The sequence below is a fragment of the Phocoena sinus genome, chromosome X (genome assembly GCF_008692025.1).
Source record: "Phocoena sinus isolate mPhoSin1 chromosome X, mPhoSin1.pri, whole genome shotgun sequence".
Lineage (NCBI taxonomy): Eukaryota > Metazoa > Chordata > Mammalia > Artiodactyla > Phocoenidae > Phocoena > Phocoena sinus.
In genome coordinates this window covers 32,539,822-32,560,072 of record NC_045784.1, presented here as the reverse complement: position 1 = coordinate 32,560,072, position 20,251 = coordinate 32,539,822, and the positions used below count along the sequence as shown (strand labels likewise).

At 36.9% G+C, this 20,251-nt stretch overlaps 1 protein-coding gene across 1 annotated transcript in view; it reads right to left on the bottom strand.

Annotated features, from left to right (window-relative positions):
* CFAP47 (cilia and flagella associated protein 47) overlaps positions 1 to 20,251 on the bottom strand; it is a 533,433-nt gene that overhangs the window by 102,356 nt on the left and 410,826 nt on the right. Inside the window, 3 exon segments of the mRNA XM_032618881.1 lie at positions 1,076 to 1,251; positions 17,212 to 17,337; positions 17,411 to 17,444. Coding sequence (XP_032474772.1) covers positions 1,076 to 1,251; positions 17,212 to 17,337; positions 17,411 to 17,444 — 336 coding nt within the window.

The following is a 20,251-nucleotide window of genomic DNA, read 5'->3' as shown; positions in this document are numbered from 1 at the left end:
TTCTTTTCACACAAGTTTTCCACAAGGTCGTTTAAATATCAAACCTCCCTGGAGAAGAAAATCAATTACTAAAAACATATTTATGTCTTATTTTAAAATACTAAATGCATTATAATAATATTCTTTTAGATAAACATTTTTTTCTTCCATGAAATAATTTTATCTATTAAATAGAACTTACTTTCCAAGGTCACAATGTATTTCTGTGTCTTTTAATGTATGCTGACAAAGAAAATCCAAGATTCAGTCTGTGTTCACAAAGCCTCTATAGTCACAATGCCCACGTTTCTAATGGTAATCTAGCAAAATAGGGTCTTGTATATACATTATGGTCTTAATTTTCATGCTTCACATTATAAAAATGTTTATCCTTTAAAATTTCACAAATATATTTATTTATTCATCATTCATTAAAATAAGAATTATTCTAACTCTGAAAGAGCATATAAACTAGCAAAAGACATTTTCATAGTGTAATGGAATGCATCGTACACACCAATACTAAGTACAGTCTTTAAAACTATAACAATTGGCTATTACTGTTAAAACAAAGAAAGTTGACTATTTTACTATAAACTGAGTTAATCGTGAGCATAGAGGCCATGTGTTTGTGTGTGTGTGTGAGAATACATAGTGCAAAGTTTTTCATAATTATGCCATAAGAACACTCGTCATTGCACTTGTTAATATATGTGTGTATGTGATTTGCATTTAATTGAGAATATAAGATATAAATGAATTTTTATCATGAAAATTGAAAGTTTAACCCCTAGTCCTTACAGAATCATTTTCATTTGGTGCAACCCAGAAAAATATGGTTAACAAAAAGTGAAGTGAAAGAGAGTATATAGGGGCAATTTAGGAATTATTTAACTTGATATTCTAATAAATAATATCTTTGCATTAAAGAAAACAATGGTAATTCTAAATTAGTACATTTTACCAATGAATGGTATTAAACAAAGCTAAAACTATGAGCGAGTGTAATCTCAATGATTATACCATGCAAAGAAATAATTTTAAAGGTTAATTTCAAAGGATCAGCAATAAGTATAATGCCACACTCAAACCATACCTTTGTTCTCTATAGCCTGTAGTCGCTGGAGAATACCGTACAACACAGTTGAGAGAATCTAGTGGAAATAGTACAAGTTTCTTGAGTCCACTAACGGCAGCACTCGATAACTGCACATCTAAGTGAATAATTTTCTCTTCTGGATTAAAGAGATGTATTTCAATACAAACACTCTCCTAGAATTACATAAGAAATATAAAATTAGCTCTTAGCATCAGCATAGAGTCATTGTCCTATGGAAGCCATAAAACAATGGCCAAATGTATAAAACTTTATTTTTCTCCTTGACCCACTACTGAATGTACCTCACTCTCTTTTAATCTCTTATATATTTTCTTCGTTTATCCTTGCTAAATGGTGACAATATTTTTTTCAACAACAAATGGTCCAAGAGATCCACCTAGCTAAATGCTAAGGAAACTGCAAAATTACATTTAAAATATATTTGTCTTCAGTACCATTATTATTATGAGGTCTGTCTGTCAATGTTTCTTCTTGCTGTGGTACTCAGACTTATCATCCGTAGAGGTTGCTAAAACATGGGTTACTGGCCCTCTTCCTCAAAGATTCTGATTCAGTACATCTGGGATGGGGCCCGAAAATTTATCTTTCTAAAAAGCTGTGGCTGCTTCTGCTGATTCCGAGGATACACTTTAAGTAGCTCTGTACATTAGTAGCAAATTCTAGAGACAATCTGAACTAAGAGTTCAAATTATGCTGATGACATGACTACCTTCCTGTTTAGATTCCTCCCTTCTGTAAGGTTTCTCCTGTCCTACATCCCGGGCTACATCCACTCAGTCATGGAAGGCACACTTCACATTCCAAGACATTTCCTGATTCTCATTCTGATCCATTCTGGCTAATGACTTATATCTTTTTTTTTTTTTTTTTTTTTTTTTTTTTTTGGGGTACGTGGGCGTTTTTTTGTGTGTGCTACGCGGGCCTCTCACTGTTGTGGCCTCTCCCGTTGTGGAGCACAGGCTCCGGACGCGCAGGCTCAGCGGCCATGGCTCACGGGCCCAGCCGCTCCATGGCATGTGGGATCTTCCCGGACCGGGGCACGAACCCGTGTCCCTTGCACTGGCAGGCGGACTCTCAACCACTGCGCCACCAGGGAAGCCCACTTATATCTTTTTTCTAAAAATTTTCTTGAAGTATAGTTGATTTACAATGTTGTGTTAATTTCTGCTGTAAAGTAATTCAGTTATACATATATTATTTTTCATATTCTTTTCCATTATGGTTTATCACAGGTTTCCTGTGCTATACAGTAGGACCTTGTTGTTCATCCATCCTGTATATAATGTTTTGCATCTGCTAATCCCAAACTCCCAATCCATCCCTCTCCCATCCCTCCTCCCCTTGGCAACCACAAGTCTGTTCTCTGTGTAGTGACTTATATCTTACCGCATTACAGCCATGATCTCCACTACAGTAAAAGCCATTAGTTGAAGGAAATGTGTCAAAGGTGATTAAATAGACAGGACATATCTCAATCTTAACAAAGACCAATTGTCTATAATGTCTTAACCTAATTAAATGGAGAATGTTGGACATTTTAGTCATAATTTAAAGTTTGGTAATGGATGTACTTTGGGACATGGAGCTATTTTGAAATTTATCAAATCACATTAAAGGAGCTGGTGGGGACAGGTGGTGATGGGGAGAGAGTTATTCACACAATGTATCTTCAAGATAGACATTACAGCTTTGTCCATGAACAAGCATTTGCTTGATTACCTCTGTATAAATAAATGAGTGGATAAGTATTATATTTTAGGGGGATGGAAAAAGCATTTAGTGTGGTAAACATCATCTGGCAAGGAAAGATGGAAATCAAGAATATACACAAGTTTATAATTACTAGATGAGAGAAGATAACATTTACTACAAATCAGATTTAATTATGAATGCAATTGAAAATGGCCATCTACAATAGTTTCAGGAGATATTAGAATCATGGATTCCTAAAATAAATGGCCATTAAATTCCTACAGTAAAATATCCATGCTCATAATTATAAAGAAGGAAAAATAAGATATAACATGCGAAAAACTCAACAGTGGCATTACATCACAAAATTTACTATTTCTTAGGCAACCTGACATATTTTATAAGGCTGTTACAGAACACAGACTCCTAGGAAGTTTCTGAGGGTCAAGCAAATCAACAACTAACCCAAAGGAATATGCCATGATAACAAATACCAACCACCATATATTAGCCTAGAAACTTTGCCCAGGTCTTTGGACAGAAAATTGAAATGAGACATTTCAGACTAGATATGTGTCCTGGTCTATTACTCAAACTTCTTCAGAGGAAGTGTCAGTTTAAGACACTGCTATAGCTTCCTTTTTTTTTTTTTTTTAATTTTTGGCTGCATTGGGTCTTCATTGCTGAGCACAGGCTTTCTCTAGTTGTGGTGAGCAGGGGCTACTCTTTGTTGTGGTGCGCGGGTTTCTCATTGTGGTGGCTTCTCTTGTTGCGGAACACAGGCTCTAGGCACACGGGCTTCAGTAGTTGTGGCACATGAGCTCAGTGTTGTGGCTCGCGGGCTGCAGAGCGCAGGCTCAGTAGTTGTGATGCATGGGCTTTGCTGCTCTGTGGCATGTGGGATCTTCCCGGAGCAGGGCTCGAACCCGTGTTCCCTGCATTGGCAGGCAGATTCTTAACCACTGCGCCACCAAGGAAGTACTATAGCTTCTTCAAAGTAGTAAAAATGCTAAGATCTAAACCACTGATTATCACAGTAATTCATTTTTATATCACCATCAGCTCATCTACACATACTACTGAAAAGGAAGTTTCACAAAACAGTCCCTCCTCTTACCACATGTGATTTCTATGATCTATTCTATTCTACTCTACTCTATTCTAGTCATCTCTTTAAAAAATAATGCTCATTTTTACCCAGTCACATTTTGAGACCTGTACATTGAAAAACTCTGGTCTAAAAAGGAAAAAAGTACTGGAATATGGAATTGCTTTATGTCTTATCACATGTAAACTATGAATACAAAATAAAACAAAACCACTTTAAAGCTACTGTTTCCTCTGTGAACTACAAGCCATATAACAGAAGCATGCTTTGTGTTACAAATGTGTGGTGACATTCTACACAGTTGGCCAAATCTCTTGGGAAATGTGGATGGCAGCTAAGGGGCACCTCTGTCACAGCTCCTCCTTGACACATCCATTGCAAGTATCACTACCTGATCATTTCACTCTTATCCAGTAGGACTGGATGCCCCCTCAAAATTCTTCACAGAGCAGCCTTCCAGAGAGCAATCATCAATTGCTTACAAGCACTAAGTACCACTGCAGTCACTGGAGAATCCCTGTAACCAAATTCTCTGGAGTCTTGAAAATAGCAACAGACTCAATAGAAATGAATATTTCATTATACTAAAATGACTGAAGTTTCCAATTAATTGTTCTGTACTCTTCCCATGGTAAAATATATGTCAAATTTAACTACAATATTATAAAAAATAATTTCTAACTTTCATTATGGTTTGAATATTATTTTCTTCAAAGTTTAAACAGATAAAAATCCCTAAATGATACCTTTCATATATGGTATTATATAAATAATTTCTATTAAATAACCATCTGCCAAAATAATGTCAAAATTAATTTGGACAAGATTAATTTTCCAACTAGATTTCTTAAGGCCATAAAAATTAGATATTTCTTTAAATATCTGATGCACTCAGTAAGTTAAAGAAAGGAAATTTTTGTCATTCACCATTTTACCAAATGATCAAAATTTGTAAATTTATTCTTGGAACACCCCTTTGAGTTATCTACGTAATCCAGAAATACATAACTATTTTGAGTAAATAACATACAAAACAAAATGTATAAAAAATTACTCTGCAAAAATGGTTAATAGTCTTGCTGCCTAAGGTATCCTACTACCCCCATTCCATTTTTTGATAAATAAGTTATTCAATAGGAAGTACAAAGTCAGTTAAATTTCTGGGAATACTTGATATACTAAAAAAGTTTGAAATAATGGGCTACTGTATATCTTGCCAATGGCATTTTACTCCACTTTGATGAGTGGATTTTTTTCAGTTTATGTTTAGAATTAAATATAAATCAGTTTTGACTGATTATTTTTTTTGAAAAATAGTAATGACTGTATATGGTGACTTCAAAAGTTGTCTTTCATCTTCACATGGCCTCTTTTAGGTTCAATGATAAAGAGTATTCCTTCATAAGTTGTCTAGTATTTTTCTCTTGATTGTACTTAAGGAATATTTTAGCGAACATAATGACTGTTTAAAGAAACTGCTTCCATTTCTCACAATCCTTTGTAGAGAGACCAAATTGGGTATATTTAATCCTGTGGAATATAGGTAAAGATTTTAAAGCATGAGAACATTCATAAGATGCTGAAATTTAGACTATTGAAAAAGTTCAAATACTCAGAGAAGTCTGGAATACTATTTTAAAATATGTACAAAAAATTGAACTGAATTTTGTTAAGTTATAAACCTTTTCAGAGGGAATTTGACTGTGTTCATCTTAAAACAAATATAAAATATTTTCGGTATCTAAATACATGCTATATGTTTATTATTTTCTTAAAACAGAAGAAACATTTTGAGAGATTTAAAAACATAAATTAGATCAGGTCATTCCCTTCTTCACACCTCCTAGTGGCTTCTAATTGCACAAGGAATAAAAACTCTCATCTTGCCTTTTGAGGTCCTACAAGATGGTGTCCTATAGACACCTCTGATCGCAAATCATACCTTTACCATTTCTGTCCAAGCTCCAGACTCACAAGCCTCTTTTCTGTTCCTGGAGTGCCTGGGCTCCTTCCTGGCAGGCCCCTTCCCACCAAGCTGATTTTGTCCCAAGGGCTTATACATTGGTTAGTCTCTCTACCTGGTTGTACTGCTTCAGTCTTTGTGTCATCCTCAATGAAACCTTGGACTATTTTCGTTTGTAGAATTAGTACTGTCTAAATTCATCTTGTCCATTTATTGTCATGGTAATGGGTTCACCTGGTGAACTAAACTTAGTGGAGTGTAATCTGAAAATGGTTTCTCTCCTCCACTGCTGCTCTCCAAACCAGGCAGGATCTCCCTTTCCCCACCCCTGTTGTTAGGATGGTTCGCAATGCTAGAGCAGTCTCACTGTCAGATATATAAAGAAATACAAAATCAATCAACACTTTCATCTCACATCCAACAAATACTTTTCCTGATTTCTCTCCCTGGCACACCGTCCCCACTTCCAGGACTATCTACTGATTTTTCAGACTGCCTGTGAAGAAGGTAGACATGATCTGTTCTTTTCAATTCCCTGCTCTGACTTCCTCCCCTCCTGCAATCACTGTGCTAATATGGATCCTTCAGGTTACAGGATGTAGATGGGATGAGAGGTAAAAGAACAAAGGCCATTTATTTAATTGATGCTGGGTGATCTTCTCCAGCTGACTTGCTAGGTCCCTCTTTCTTACTCTTTCTAGCATTACCCCCATGTAGACTCTTCTGGGTTCTTCTCACTCTAGTAGAATGTACCTTGAGGCAGATTCTTTTAAAACAGTCCAAGCCCAGTCTCCTTCCACAGAGTAAAATCCATTTTGATCCAGAAGGTCTTATCATGTGTCAGTGGAAGTATAGCTGCTTTCACTCTAGCCATTTTCCCTTTACATACGGTCCAATCTGTGGGCAGGAACGCACCAAAATCTAATGGGCATTAAACTGTCAGTTTCCACTCCTTAAAGAAAACACCGCCACTCTCTTTGTGTTCTGGCCATGGCATACACAGGCTAGAAAGTGGATGATAGGCTAAAGATTTCTCATCTCCCTAGACACAGCAGAAATATCATTTCTCTAGCAAAATTCTGTGCTCCCCTTCATAATATAAAGATATCATTGGGTAGCAACTATCCAATCAGAGGTTACATTTCCCAGACCCTCCTGCACCCAGGAATAGCTGTGTGACTAGTTCACTCCAATAGTATGTGAGTTGAAGTGATGTGTGCCACTTCTATGTGACTAGCGGGAATTCTCTCCTCTCTTTTCTCTTTCTCCACCCATGTGCAAGAACCTTTGAGTCCCTAAAGGATGATGGATTCACCATATGGGAGGAGTCTGAATCCTGGGATCTCAACATGGAGGGCGCCAGCCACTAACCAGGAACAAATGAACCACACTGTTACAATTATTAAAAACTTTGATTGTGTTAAACCATTGAAATTCTGGAGTTTGTTATATCAGCTAGAGATGCCCTAACTTATACATTTAGTGAGTCCTAATTAAGTGGCATAGCAAAACCTTTCACAGCATGGAGAAATAATTATCTATAGTTCTCAGGTTTGTATTTTACTTGAAAATCTAAGACAACAGAAAAACTTCACATAGAGTATCGCATTTCAATTTTATTTTTGTTTCCTTTCTAACGCAACTAAAATATTAGCTCCATGCAAACAGGAGCCTTGTTTGTATTGTTCATCACTTTCCTCAGCATCTAGAATAGTGCCAGGGATACGAGAGACAGTAAATATTCATTAAATAAGAAAATATGCAATTTTTAAGAGGCTTTAATGTTTGTATATAAATCTAGTTGTTAATACGTCTAATATTCTGGATAATCACAACACTGAACTAAATAATACAGCAAAAACACTCATAAAATCTGACTCAGGAGGAGTTTAAAAATATCAAGTTAACTCAGGCTGACCTCTTTCATGAAAGTTCTTGGGAAAGAACAGCTGCCTCAGATGGGAGAAAGACACTGAGTTAACTTTATCATTTGGTTGCTGGTTCACACCTTCTCTGAACAGGAATAAATTAATTCACTGAGTATTTCTACCGAAAACTTCATCAATTCCTATTCTTAATGGGTCATAGAAAATGAAGATTATTATTATTTTTGCCCATAAAAGCCTAATTGAGTCAATGACAATTCAATATGCACTAGCAGGAAGTATTTTTCACCATATCCTCTCCTAGAAGATAATCATGAGTTCATTATAAAAGGATTATTTCTGAGGTCCAAAACCACAATAACATTAATTTAAATAAGGCATATTATTGAGGAATTTTAATTTTATTCAACGTGAAAACATTATCAAGTCAATAAATAAATTGTACCAAAGGGGATTTTGAAGTGTACCATGTAATTCAGAAGAAGTGATAACTATAGTTTGTCCTAGTAATTTTTCTAAATTGAAAAGTCAGTGCTAGCAGTTCAGGACTCAGAGGAATCAGGTAGACAGCTGTAAACTACAAGCACCATTGTCATTCCTCTGCTACTGCCATCTACATGTCACTGTGTCTATGGAAGTCATGCCTCACATCCCCCCTCACCAACTCCAGTCCTTTGCCATCCAATCTGAGTCATACAGATTGCAGAGGTGCAATCAAAGTGCGAGATAACTCCAGACTGGGAGTGATGTGGGGTGAGGATGCACTGATAGGCACTGAGGAGTTGTGAAAAAGCCAGAAACTCCTGCAGAGTCTATAGGTTTGTTCACGTGTATTCAGACATTTCCCACAACCTTGAAGGGGGAAAAACTATGAAAAGCAGTGACAAATAGAAACATGTCTAATTACAGGGACAAATACCTAGGAAGTACCCTCCTGCTTAGCCTGTTTAATATAGGCTCTCTCTGTCTCAAGATATAGATATAGAGGGGACCTTCAAGATGGCAGAGGAGTAAGACATGGAGATCACCTTCCTCCCCACAAATACATCAGAAATACATCTACATGTGAAACAACTCCTACAGAACACCTACTGAACGCAGGCAGAAGACCTCAGACTTCCCAAAAGGCGAGAAACTCCCCACATACTGGGTAGGGCAAAAGAAAAAAACAGAGACAAAAGAAAAGGGACGGGACCTGCACCACTGGGAGGGAGCTGTGAAGGAGAAAAGCTTTCCACACACTAGGAAGCCCCTTCGCGGGCGGAGACTGCGGGGGGCGGAGCGGGGAAGCTTCGGAGCCACGGAGGAGAGCACAGCAACAGGGGTGCAGAGGGCAAAGCGGAGAGATTCCCACACAGAGGATCAGTGCTGACCAGCACTCACCAGCCCAAGAGGCTTGTCTGCTCACCCGCCAGGGCGGGCAGGGGCTGCGAGCTGAGGCTCGGGCTTCGGTCGGATCCCAGGGAGAGAACTGGGGTTGGCAGCGTGAACAAAGCCTGAAGGGGTTAGTGCACCACAGCTAGCTGGGAGGGAGTCTGGGAAAAAGTCTGGAGCTGTCGAAGAGGCAAGAGACCATTGTTTCCGGGTGTGTGAGGAGACGGGATTCCTTCCTCGTGTGCCCACAGAAGGCAGAGCACCACCTAAACAAGTTCCAGAGATGGGCACAAGCTGCGGCTATCAGCTCAGACCCCAGAGACTGGCATAAACCACTAAGGCTGCTACCGCTGCCACCAAGAATCTGGTTTGCAAGCACAGGTCACAACCCACACCCTTCCCAGGAGCCTGTGCAGCCCGTCACTGCCAGGGTCCCGTGATCCAGGGACAACTTCCCTGGGAGAACACATGGTGCTCCTCAGGCTGTGGCAACATCACGCTGACCTCTGACGCTGCAGGCTTGCCCCACACTCCAATTATGACTACCGTAGCCCTCCCTCTCCCCAGCCTCTGAGCAACAGAGCCCTAATCAGCTGCTGCTTTAACCGCCTCCTGTCTGGGTGGGGAGCAGATGCCCTCAAGGCGACCTACACGCAAAGGCAGGGCCAAATCCAAAGCTGAATCCCAGGAGCTGTGCGAACAAAGAGAAAGGGAAATCTCTCCCAGCAGCCTCAGGAGCAGAGGATTAAATCTCCACAATCAACCTGATGAACCCTGAGGAATACCTGAATAGACAACGAATGTTCTGAATAGACAACGAATGTTCCCAAAATTGAGGTGGTGGACTTGGGGGCAACTATAGACTTGGGGTTTGTTGCCTGTGACTGATTTGTTTCTGATTTTTATCTTTATTTAGTTTAGTTTTTAGTGCTTGTTGTCACTGGTGGATTTCTTTATTGATTTGGTTGCTCTCTTTTTTTTTACTTTGTTATTTTATAATTTCATTATTATTTTAAAATTTTTATTATTAAATTTTTTTTTGATTTTTTTTTTTTTTTTCCTTTTCTTCTGTGCCATGTGGCTGACAGGGCCTTGGTGCTCCAGCCACGTGTCAAGCCTGAGCCTCTGAGGTGGGAGAGCTGAGTCCAGGACACTAACCACCAGAGACCTCCCAGCCCCACATAATATCAATCTGCGAGAGCTCTCCCGGAGATCTCCATCTCAACACTAAGACCCAGCTCCAGCCAACAGCCAGCAAGCTCAAGTGCTGGATGCTCATTGCCAAACAACTAGCAAGACAGGAACACAAACCCACCCATTAGCAGAGAGGCTGCCTAAAATCATATAAGTTCACAGACACCCCAAAAAACACCACTGGAAGTGCCCTGCCCATCAGAAAGACAAGATCCACTCCCACCCACTAGAACACAGGCACCAGTCACTTGCACCAGGAAGCCTATACAAGCCACTGAACCAACCTTACCCACAGACACACAGACCAAAGGAACAGAATAGAGAGCCCACAAATAAACCCATGAATATATGGTCAATTATTTGATAAGGGAGCCCTCAGTGGGGGAAAATATTCTTCGCAATAAATGGTGTTCATCACTCCCAAACTCATACTACGAGGCCATCATCACCCTGATACCAAAACCAGACAAAACGTCACAAAAAAAGAAAACTACAGGCGAATATCACTGATGAACATAGATGCAAAACTCCTCAACAAAATACTAGCAAACAGAATCCAACAGCACATTAAGAAGGATCATACACCATGATCAAATGGGGTTTATCCCAGGAATGCAAGGATCCTTCAATATATGCAAATCAATCAATGTGATACACCATATTAACAAACTGAGGGATAAAAATCATATGATCATCTCAATAGATGCAGAAGAAGCTTTTGACAAAATTCAACACCCACTTATGATAAATACCCTCCAGAAAGTAGGCATAGAGAAAACTTACTTCAACATAATAAAGGCCATATATGACAAACCCACAGCCAACATTGTTCTCAATGGTGAAAAACTGAAACCATTTCGTCTAAGATCAGGAACAAGACAAGGTTGTCTGCTCTCACCACTATTATTCAACATAGTTTTGGAAGTTTTAGCCACAGCAATCAGAGAATAAAAAGAAATAAAAGGAATCCAAATAAGAAAAGAAGAAGTAAAGCTGTCACTGTTTGCAGATAACATGATACTATACATAGAGAATCCTAAAGATGCTACCAGAAAACTACTAGAGCTAATCAATGAATTTGGTAAAGTAGCAGGATACAAAATTAATGCACAGAAATCTCTTGTACCCCTATACACTAGTGATGAAAAATCTGAAAGAGAAATTAGAGAAACACTCCCATTTAGCATTGCAACAAAAAGAATAAAATACCCAGGAATAAATCTACCTAAGGAGACAAAAGATGTGTATGCAGAAAACTATAAGACACTGATGAAAGAAATTAAAGATGATACAAACAGATGGAGAGATATACCATGTTCTTGGATTGGAAGAATCAACATTGTGAAAATGACTCTACTACCCAAAGCAATCTACAGATTCAATGCAATCCCTATCAAAAAACCATTGGCATTTTTCAAAGAACTAGAACAAAAAAATTCACAATTTGTATGGAAACACAAAAGACCCCCAATAGCCAAAGCAATCTTGAGAAAGAAAAACGGAGCTGGAGGAATCAGGCTCCCTGACATCAGACTACACTACAAAGCTACAGTAATCAAGAAGTATGGTACTGGCACAAAAACAGAAATATAGAACAATGGAACAGGATCGAAAGCCCAGAGATAAACCCATGCACATATGGTCACCTTATTTTTGATAAAGGAGGCAAGACTATAAAATGGAGAAAAGACAGCCTCTTCAATAAGTCATCTGGGAAAACTGGACAGCTACATGTAAAAGAATGAAATTAGAACACTCCCTAACACCATACACGAAAATAAACTCAAAATGGATTAAAGACCTAAATGTAAGGCCAGACACTATAAAACTCTTAGAGGAAAACATAGGCAGAACACTCTATGACATACATCACAGCAAGATCCTTGTTGACCCACCTCCTAGAGAAATGGAAATAAAAATAAACAAATGGGACCTAGTGAAACTTCAATGCTTTTGCACAGCAAAGGAAAACATTAAGAAGACAAAAAGACAGCCCTCAGAATGGGAGAAAATTTTTGCAAATGAAGCAAGTGACAAAGGATTAATCTCCAAAATTTACAAGCACCCCATGCAGCTTAATATCAAAAAAACAAACAACCCAATCAAAAAATGGGCAAAGACCTAAACAGACATTTCTCCAAAGAAAATATAAAGATTGCCAACAAACACATGAAAGGATTCTCAACATCACTAATCATTAGAGAAATGCAAGTCAAAACTACAATGAGGTATCATCTCACACTGGTCAGAATGGCCATCACCAAAAATCTAGAAATAATAAATGCTGGAGAGGGTGTGGAGAAAAGGGAACCCTCTTGCACTGTTGGTGGGAATGTAAATTGATACAGCCACTATGGAGAACAGTATGGAGGTTCCTTAAAAAAACTACAAATAGAACTATCATACGACCCAGCAATCCTACTACTGGGCATATACCCTGAGAAAACCATAACTGAAAAAGAGTCATGTACCACAATGTTCATTGCAGCTCTATGTACAATAGCCACGACATGGAAGCAACCTAAGTGTCCATCGACAGATGAATGGATAAAGAAGATGTGGCACATATATACAATGGAATATTACTCAGCCATAAAAAGAAACGAAATTGAGTTATTTGTAGTGAGGTGGATGGACCTAGAGTCTGTCGTACAGAGTGAAGTAAGTCAGAAAGAGAAAAACAAATACCGTATGCTAACATATATATATGGAATCTAAAGAAAAATGGTTCTGAAGAACCTAGGAGCCGAACAGGAATAAAGATGCAGACATAGAGAATGGACTTGAGGACTCAGGGAGGGGGAAGGGTAAGCTGTGACAAAGTAGAGAGTGGCATGGACATATATACACTACCAAACGTAAACTAGATAGCTAGTGGGAAGCAGCTGCATAGCACAGGGAGATGAGCTCGGTGCTCTGTGACCACCTAGAGGGGTGGGATAGGGAGGGTGGAAGGAGATGCAAGAGGGAGGGGATATGGGGATATATGTATATGTATAGCTGATTCACTTTGTTATACAGCAGTAACTAACACACCATTGTACAGCAATTATACTCCAATAAAGATGTTAAAAAAAGATTTAGATATAAGGATATATTCATATCTACCTGCATATATGTATCTACCTATATATGGAGAGACAGTATCTATGTTTCTCTCTACCTATGGCACAGCTATATATATATATGTATATATATATATGATTTAATATAAATAGGCCATGAGATTTTTTTAAAATCCTATTTAAGAATTTTTCACAACTTGTCAAGATAAATTCAAAGCAGAATGCTATTTTTTGCTACTTCAACATTTCATGAGGATTAAAAATTTCAATAACATGTACAAATACTCATGATATATTATTTTTAACACAGAAAAAATTAAGAATACAAAAACCTGAAGGAAAGAAGAAAATACATAAAATGAAAACCTCAAAATACAGTTTTCATATCATGGAGGCTAAAATTTTAAACTAAAAACTTATTGGAAATGGTTGGCAACTGATACATGTTGTTATATTTGATACCAAGTGGATTAATAGTGTTTTTAACTCTGCTTCTCTCTTACTAACTTGTGGAGAGGTTTCTGGGCCTCACCATTAACAATATAATGAATTTAATTGAAGGTTCATTACAGAATAAAAAAAATACGTAAAGAAATGGTCATGCAATTTTCACTGACAAGGGAACAAATATTATGAAGGCTATGACTGACCTAAAATTTAAAGCCTATAAGGTTTTATTCACAAACTTAAGATTTGTTTTCAGCTCATTGCTATATATTGAAATTACTGACTGTCAATGGGAAGACAGTAGATTACGCTCATCATTCTCCCACACCCAAACTATATGATACACAAGAGATTTTTGTGTTCAAAGAAAATGGAATAGCAGCTATTACCCATTAACATTTCCAAGACAGTAGTGGTCATTTTGTAATGTATAAAAATATTGAATCCCTATGTTGTACACCAAACAAACGAACTCATAGAAAAAGAGATCAGATTTGTGTTTACAAGAGTCAGAGGGTGGCGGGAGGGGCAAAAGGATGTAGGTGGTCAAAAGGTACAAAATTCCAGGTATAAGGTAAATAAGCACTAGGGATGTAATGTACTACCTGACAAAGATAATTAACACTACTGTATGTTTTATAGAAAAGTTGTTAAGAAAGTAAATCCTAAGAGTTCGCATCACAATGAAAAAAATTTTCTTCTTTTACTTTTTTTTTTTTTTTAAGGAATATGAATATTTATTAAATCTCCAGATTGGCAAGGGTCTCCATGTTTAACAGGAAAAGCCAGGGAAAAATTCACGTAGGAAAAGAGCAATTTGTTTGATTACTTATAAAAGTGAAACCTAAAATTTAAAGGCAAATTCACACAACTAGAAATATAAATGCCCAACAATCGTACAGAGAGAACAATGATCAAGGTCATTAATAAGCAAAGAATTAAAAGCTCATACAGGATTCCACTTTCACACATACTCTGTATGTTTGTTTGCTTTATTTTCAGTTATACAAATCTTCTTTTTCTTTTATTTTCCATCTATCTGAGATGATGGATGTTCACTAAACTTTCATAATGTATGTAAGTCAAACCATTATCCAGTACACCTTAAACTTATACAGTGTTGTATATCAATTATATCTTAATAAAACTGGAAGAAAAAAGATTCAAAAAGACATCCTAAATACTTTACACAAAAGAGAACAGACTACTATCAGCCAATTGTTGTTTATTATAAATATAACCTGATTTTTGGAACCTGCTGTAAGAAGTAAGCAAATTTATGTGCCTCGAGGATGTAAATATTTCTTACAAAAACCCTATTTAAAGAGATTCTAACCATTCATTCATCTCTCTAGGGAAGGTGTGGAAATTGAGTTGAATGTAACCAAAGCTGAGATACAGATGGAAAATCAGAGAAGACTTAGTGTCTTGAAACCTTCATTGCCACATCTGATGATCTAAGGATTAAGTATAGTATTTCTCAAAAGTTTAGCAAACACAGCAAATGCAGTCAAAAATATTAGGAAACTATATATAGGTGTGGATAGCCATTTTAGTGTACTTCTGAAAGTATTCAGAAAGCATGTTCTTCAAGAAGTGCACAAAGGTTTATTTGATGGTATTATTTAAAACAACCCATACCATCTCCAACGACTAAATCTTCATGTCTGAAAGTTATAGAGCTAACAAGTTTTTACCTTAGGTAATTACTATAAGAAAGGTGGGAAAACTTAGTAATTTGGCAACATCACTGTCATTGGTAGCCTATTGGAGCAAAGTTACTTGAACATTCTCCCCTTCTCCACCAACTTCTGTTGAAAGTGAACATTTAATTAGTACAGCACATCTGCCTGTATTCGCAAAGAGAGCAATCTAGTGGTGCTAAGTCTTGCTCCTTATTAGTAAGGAAGCCAATGTCTCCCTTTTTGAGGTGCCACCTCATGGTCCCAATTTCTCCTGGACCCGTTTAAATTTTTTTTTTTCTCCTGTGTCCTGATAAAGAGATAACTATTGTACTCAAGCAAAATTTGCCGCCTCAAAATGTCTCTTTGGCATGTGGATTATTTCAAACTGAAACCAATCAAAGCCCAAAAGACTCAGGAAGGAACTCTGACCTTCCCCCTAACTGCCTAAAAGAATGTAGAGAGAGGACGTATTCCAGGAAGGGAGCTATCACCACAGACTAGCGTGAACTAGGTGTGTAGACAGGAGGAACCTAGCAAAGTCTGTTTGTTAAAATTTCTCTCTGTGCCCCATTGTCTCTGCATGGCCCAGCAAATACTTATTTACCAAATATTTGCTTTTCTATCTTCATGTGAATGTCCTTCCTTCTCTGAGAAGTTCCAAAACACTAACCCTAACATCCTCTTTTGCCTATAGCTAAAGATGTAAGCGGTCTCATAATTAAAGTTATGTCATTTAAAAATAATCTTTAATAAAGATTTTATTCTGCAGTGATAAAAGGGTCACGGAAATAGGACATTTTCACTGAGTGAAATGATCCTATCATCATCCCATTAAATAATTTTCTAGATAGAAGAGAAAGCTTTTGCAAGTGGCAATTGAGTGCATTTCAATAGTTTAACCATCCATTTTCTATGCCTCAATGGAGATTTACCCAGAGATTAGGTGAGCAAATAATTGATTTACAGACAGAAATAATTTATTTTCCATTGGAGCAAAAGTTGAAGATTCTAAATAATCATTCTATGAAGAAATTCATCTGCATATTTAAAAATGAAAATAGCCATTATTTATCATAAGTTTAAATATTTGATTTAAATAAATGAGTACTAACAATAATTGAAAGTTAATTAAATCAAATTAAAATGCAATTAACAACAATTAATATTGTCCTCATATTTTATTTAAATGAAGACTCAATATTTGACTTTATCAAATAATTCTGGACATGGATTTAGTAATACTTTAATAATTCACATAAGACAATCCTATTCTTTGTCAGTATTATTTAAAACCCCAAATCTATGCCAGTTGCTCGAAATATATTTCAGAGTGAAAGGCCTGCTATAGAAACCAGGAAGAATCAATACTGAAAGAGTCCAGAGAGCACAGTCCTGCTTTTATCAGATGTGTGAGGAAAGCATGTAGGCTAAGGCTAATTTTGCTCTAGTAATTCTTGAGACATGCAGGTAAAATGCTTATCGGGGCAGCCACTATGATACCACTGAACTAAAAGATGTTTTCTATAAGCATTTAAGGTACATTTTACTGGATTTAAAATAAAATTGCTATAATTTGAATAATTTATCCCAAAATGCTCATTTAATATAGATATTTTTTAGGGATAGCAATTTAGGTTTACAATAAATGCCCCAACTGTTTGCGAAAAGGAGTCTATGAACAATTAATGGGGTTCTTACCAGAGCAATACATTTCACTTCAATAGTGTTTAAGGGTGGTCCAGGAGCGCTATGGATTTCAAGATAATACCAGATTTGTAAACTGCTAATAGCATCATCTGAAAAAAGAAAAAAAACATAGCACATCTTAATTTAGGTTTCAGAAAACCATATTTAACATAAAAATTTGAGAAACATGAATTAGATATCATTTTCAAACTCTTTCTGATGGACTCATTTGTCAAGAGAGCTGTGAGCAAGGTGAAAAGCTGATTTCATCACAGTTTGTGAGCAATAAGAGAAGCCCCAGCCTGCATGGCCATGAGAATGGGCTGTGAAAGCTCCCTGCCTCATGCCTGCCCCATAACTCACTAAGTTCCCCACAAAAATAAGAGTGTTTTACTTTTAAGGATTAATATTTCAAAAGAAATAACTAATCTTTCCCCCTTAATTTCCAAAGTATTCACATATTATACGCAGAAATACCTAACTATGGTATTACAATATACAAGGCTACATTTCTAGTACCATAAAAATTTAGCCTAAGGAAAAAATCAGAAATAGTTTATGAAATTTCTGGGTTTTTGGGAGTGTGAAAGAGGATCCTAGCAATTTAGCCCAACAAAAGCTGAAATGGGGTATGGACTGTTAAAAAAAAAAAAGAAGGAGGAGGAAAAAAAGGAGAAGGCGGGGAGGGGGAAAAGAAAAAGAAGAAAGAACAGGCCCAAGGTGGAGCCACTTGCCTCTGGGACAGTAAACCAAGACTTAACTGCAGTTTCAACCTCTCCCAGGAATGGACTTTTTGCAATTTCCTGGTCAGCTCTAGTGAGGTAAACTTGCCTGAAACAATCCTTTCTTTTGTCCTGCTAATAACCTCCTTGTCCATGCCCCACCCCCTCCGCCAGCGTTTCTATAAAGCCTGGGAGTAGCTTTCTATTTGCTAGATGGGATGCCGTCTGATTAATGAATTGATGAATCAGGCCAATTAGATCTTCATATTTACTCAGCTGAATTTTGTTTTTTAACAGGACTAAGCGGTGAGAAAGTAATGTTTACATCTGGGTTTTCCAACTCTTTTTTTTTTTTTTAAAAAACAGGCCTTTCTGCTGCCAGTGATGTCCAAAATCACACCCTTAAATCCTGAAACCAGAACCCTGGTCAACCATAAAAGCCCTGTGTAGCAGGGTTTGTACTGGTATCAAAGCCACATGTTTTCTATTTGTTCTCATCTGCTCAGCTTCTCACTTTGATATTCTTTATTCTCCAATGTTGAGCTAGATTACAGTTTAAGATGACCTTCAGTTTCAGTTAATTGTTTGCATATCATATCAGTATTGTCAAGTTTTAAAGATTCCAAGAACTGCAATGTTTGATTAACTTACTTAGGTAAATCACTAAGCCTCTCTGGGCCTTAATTTCCTTATCTATGAAATAAGGGGCCCAGACCAGTGCAGTTCTCAGACTCTCTCTTCTGAAAAAGTGTTTTGTTTTGCACTGCATTGCAATGCATTGCATTGTATTATGTTGAATTGTTGAATTACATTGAATATATTGAATTGTATTGCATGGCTCAAATAATTGGCTCAGTAAGTCCAAAATCTGCAGGTTAGTCCAGCAGGTTGGAGACCCAGGGAAGAGTTGGAGTTCAAGTCCAAAGGCAGTCTACGGGTAGAATTCCTTTTTGCTCTGCAGAGGTCGGTCTTTGTTCTATTAAGACCTTCAACTGGTTAGGTAAGACCCACGCACATTATGGAGGGCAATCTTCTTTGAACGTCTAAAGATTTAAATGTAATTCTCATACAAAATCACCTTTACAAAAACATCCAGAATAATGTTTAACCTAATATCTGGGCACCATGACCCACCCAAGGTGACACATAAAATTAACAATCACAGGGACAAGAACACCTCCTATTTGTAATTGCTGTGTCTATCACATAAGGTAGTATTGTGATGAAGCTAATTTAATTCCTACAGAGCTAAAAATATACAATGAATATGAATTTATTGGTGAGAGTGGGATTAGTGATAATTTATTAATGAGATGAACAACAAAAATAATAATTATTAAACTTTGCTTAACTACAAGCTTTAAACATATTAAAACTTTTTTTTCTAATTCTAAAATTAGGAGTATTCACTATAGCAATTTAAGAAATTACTGAAAAACTTTAGAAACTAAAAATTATTCACCATCTCATGACCAAGAGTACTTATCTTTTTGTATAAAATTTTGTATAAAATTTCAAGAGTAATATATCAATAAAGACATAGATATATAGACATATACATATATAAATACACTGGGATATACACATATATAATTATATATATATGTGTGCATTTGTATATACACATTTCTATCATTTAGAGAATATTCAGTATTAAATTTAAGTTCATTACTAGTCATTAGGGAAATGCAAATTAAAACCACAATGAGATATCACACTTGTTAGAATGGCCATGATCAAAGAGACAAGAGATAACAAACGCTGGCTTGGATGTGGAGAAAAGGGAACCCTTGTGCACTGTTGGTGGGACTGTAAATTCATATGGCCATTATACAAAACAGTCTGGAGGATCCTCATAAAATTAAAAATAGAACTACCATACGATCCAGCAATCTCACTTCTGGGAATATATCCAAAGGAAATGAAAACACTAACTGGAAAAGATATCTGTATCTTCCTGTTCAAAGCAGCATTATTTACAATAGCCAAAACATGGGAACAACCTAAGTGTCATCAACGAATGAATGGATAAAGACGTTATAGTATATTCAATGGAATCTTATTCAGCCATTAAAAAACAAGGAAATCCTACCATGTGTGACAACGTGGATGGACTATGAAGGCATTATGCTAAGTGAAATAAGTCAGATAGAGAAGAAAAAATACTGTATGATCTCATTTATATGTGTAGTCTAAAATAAACAAACAAAACAATAACAAAAAACCCAAACTCATAGAAAAAGAGATCAGACGTGTGGTTACCAGAGGCAGAGGGTAGGGGTAGGGGGAAATGAAGGAAGGTGGTCTAAAGGTATAAACTTTCAGTTATA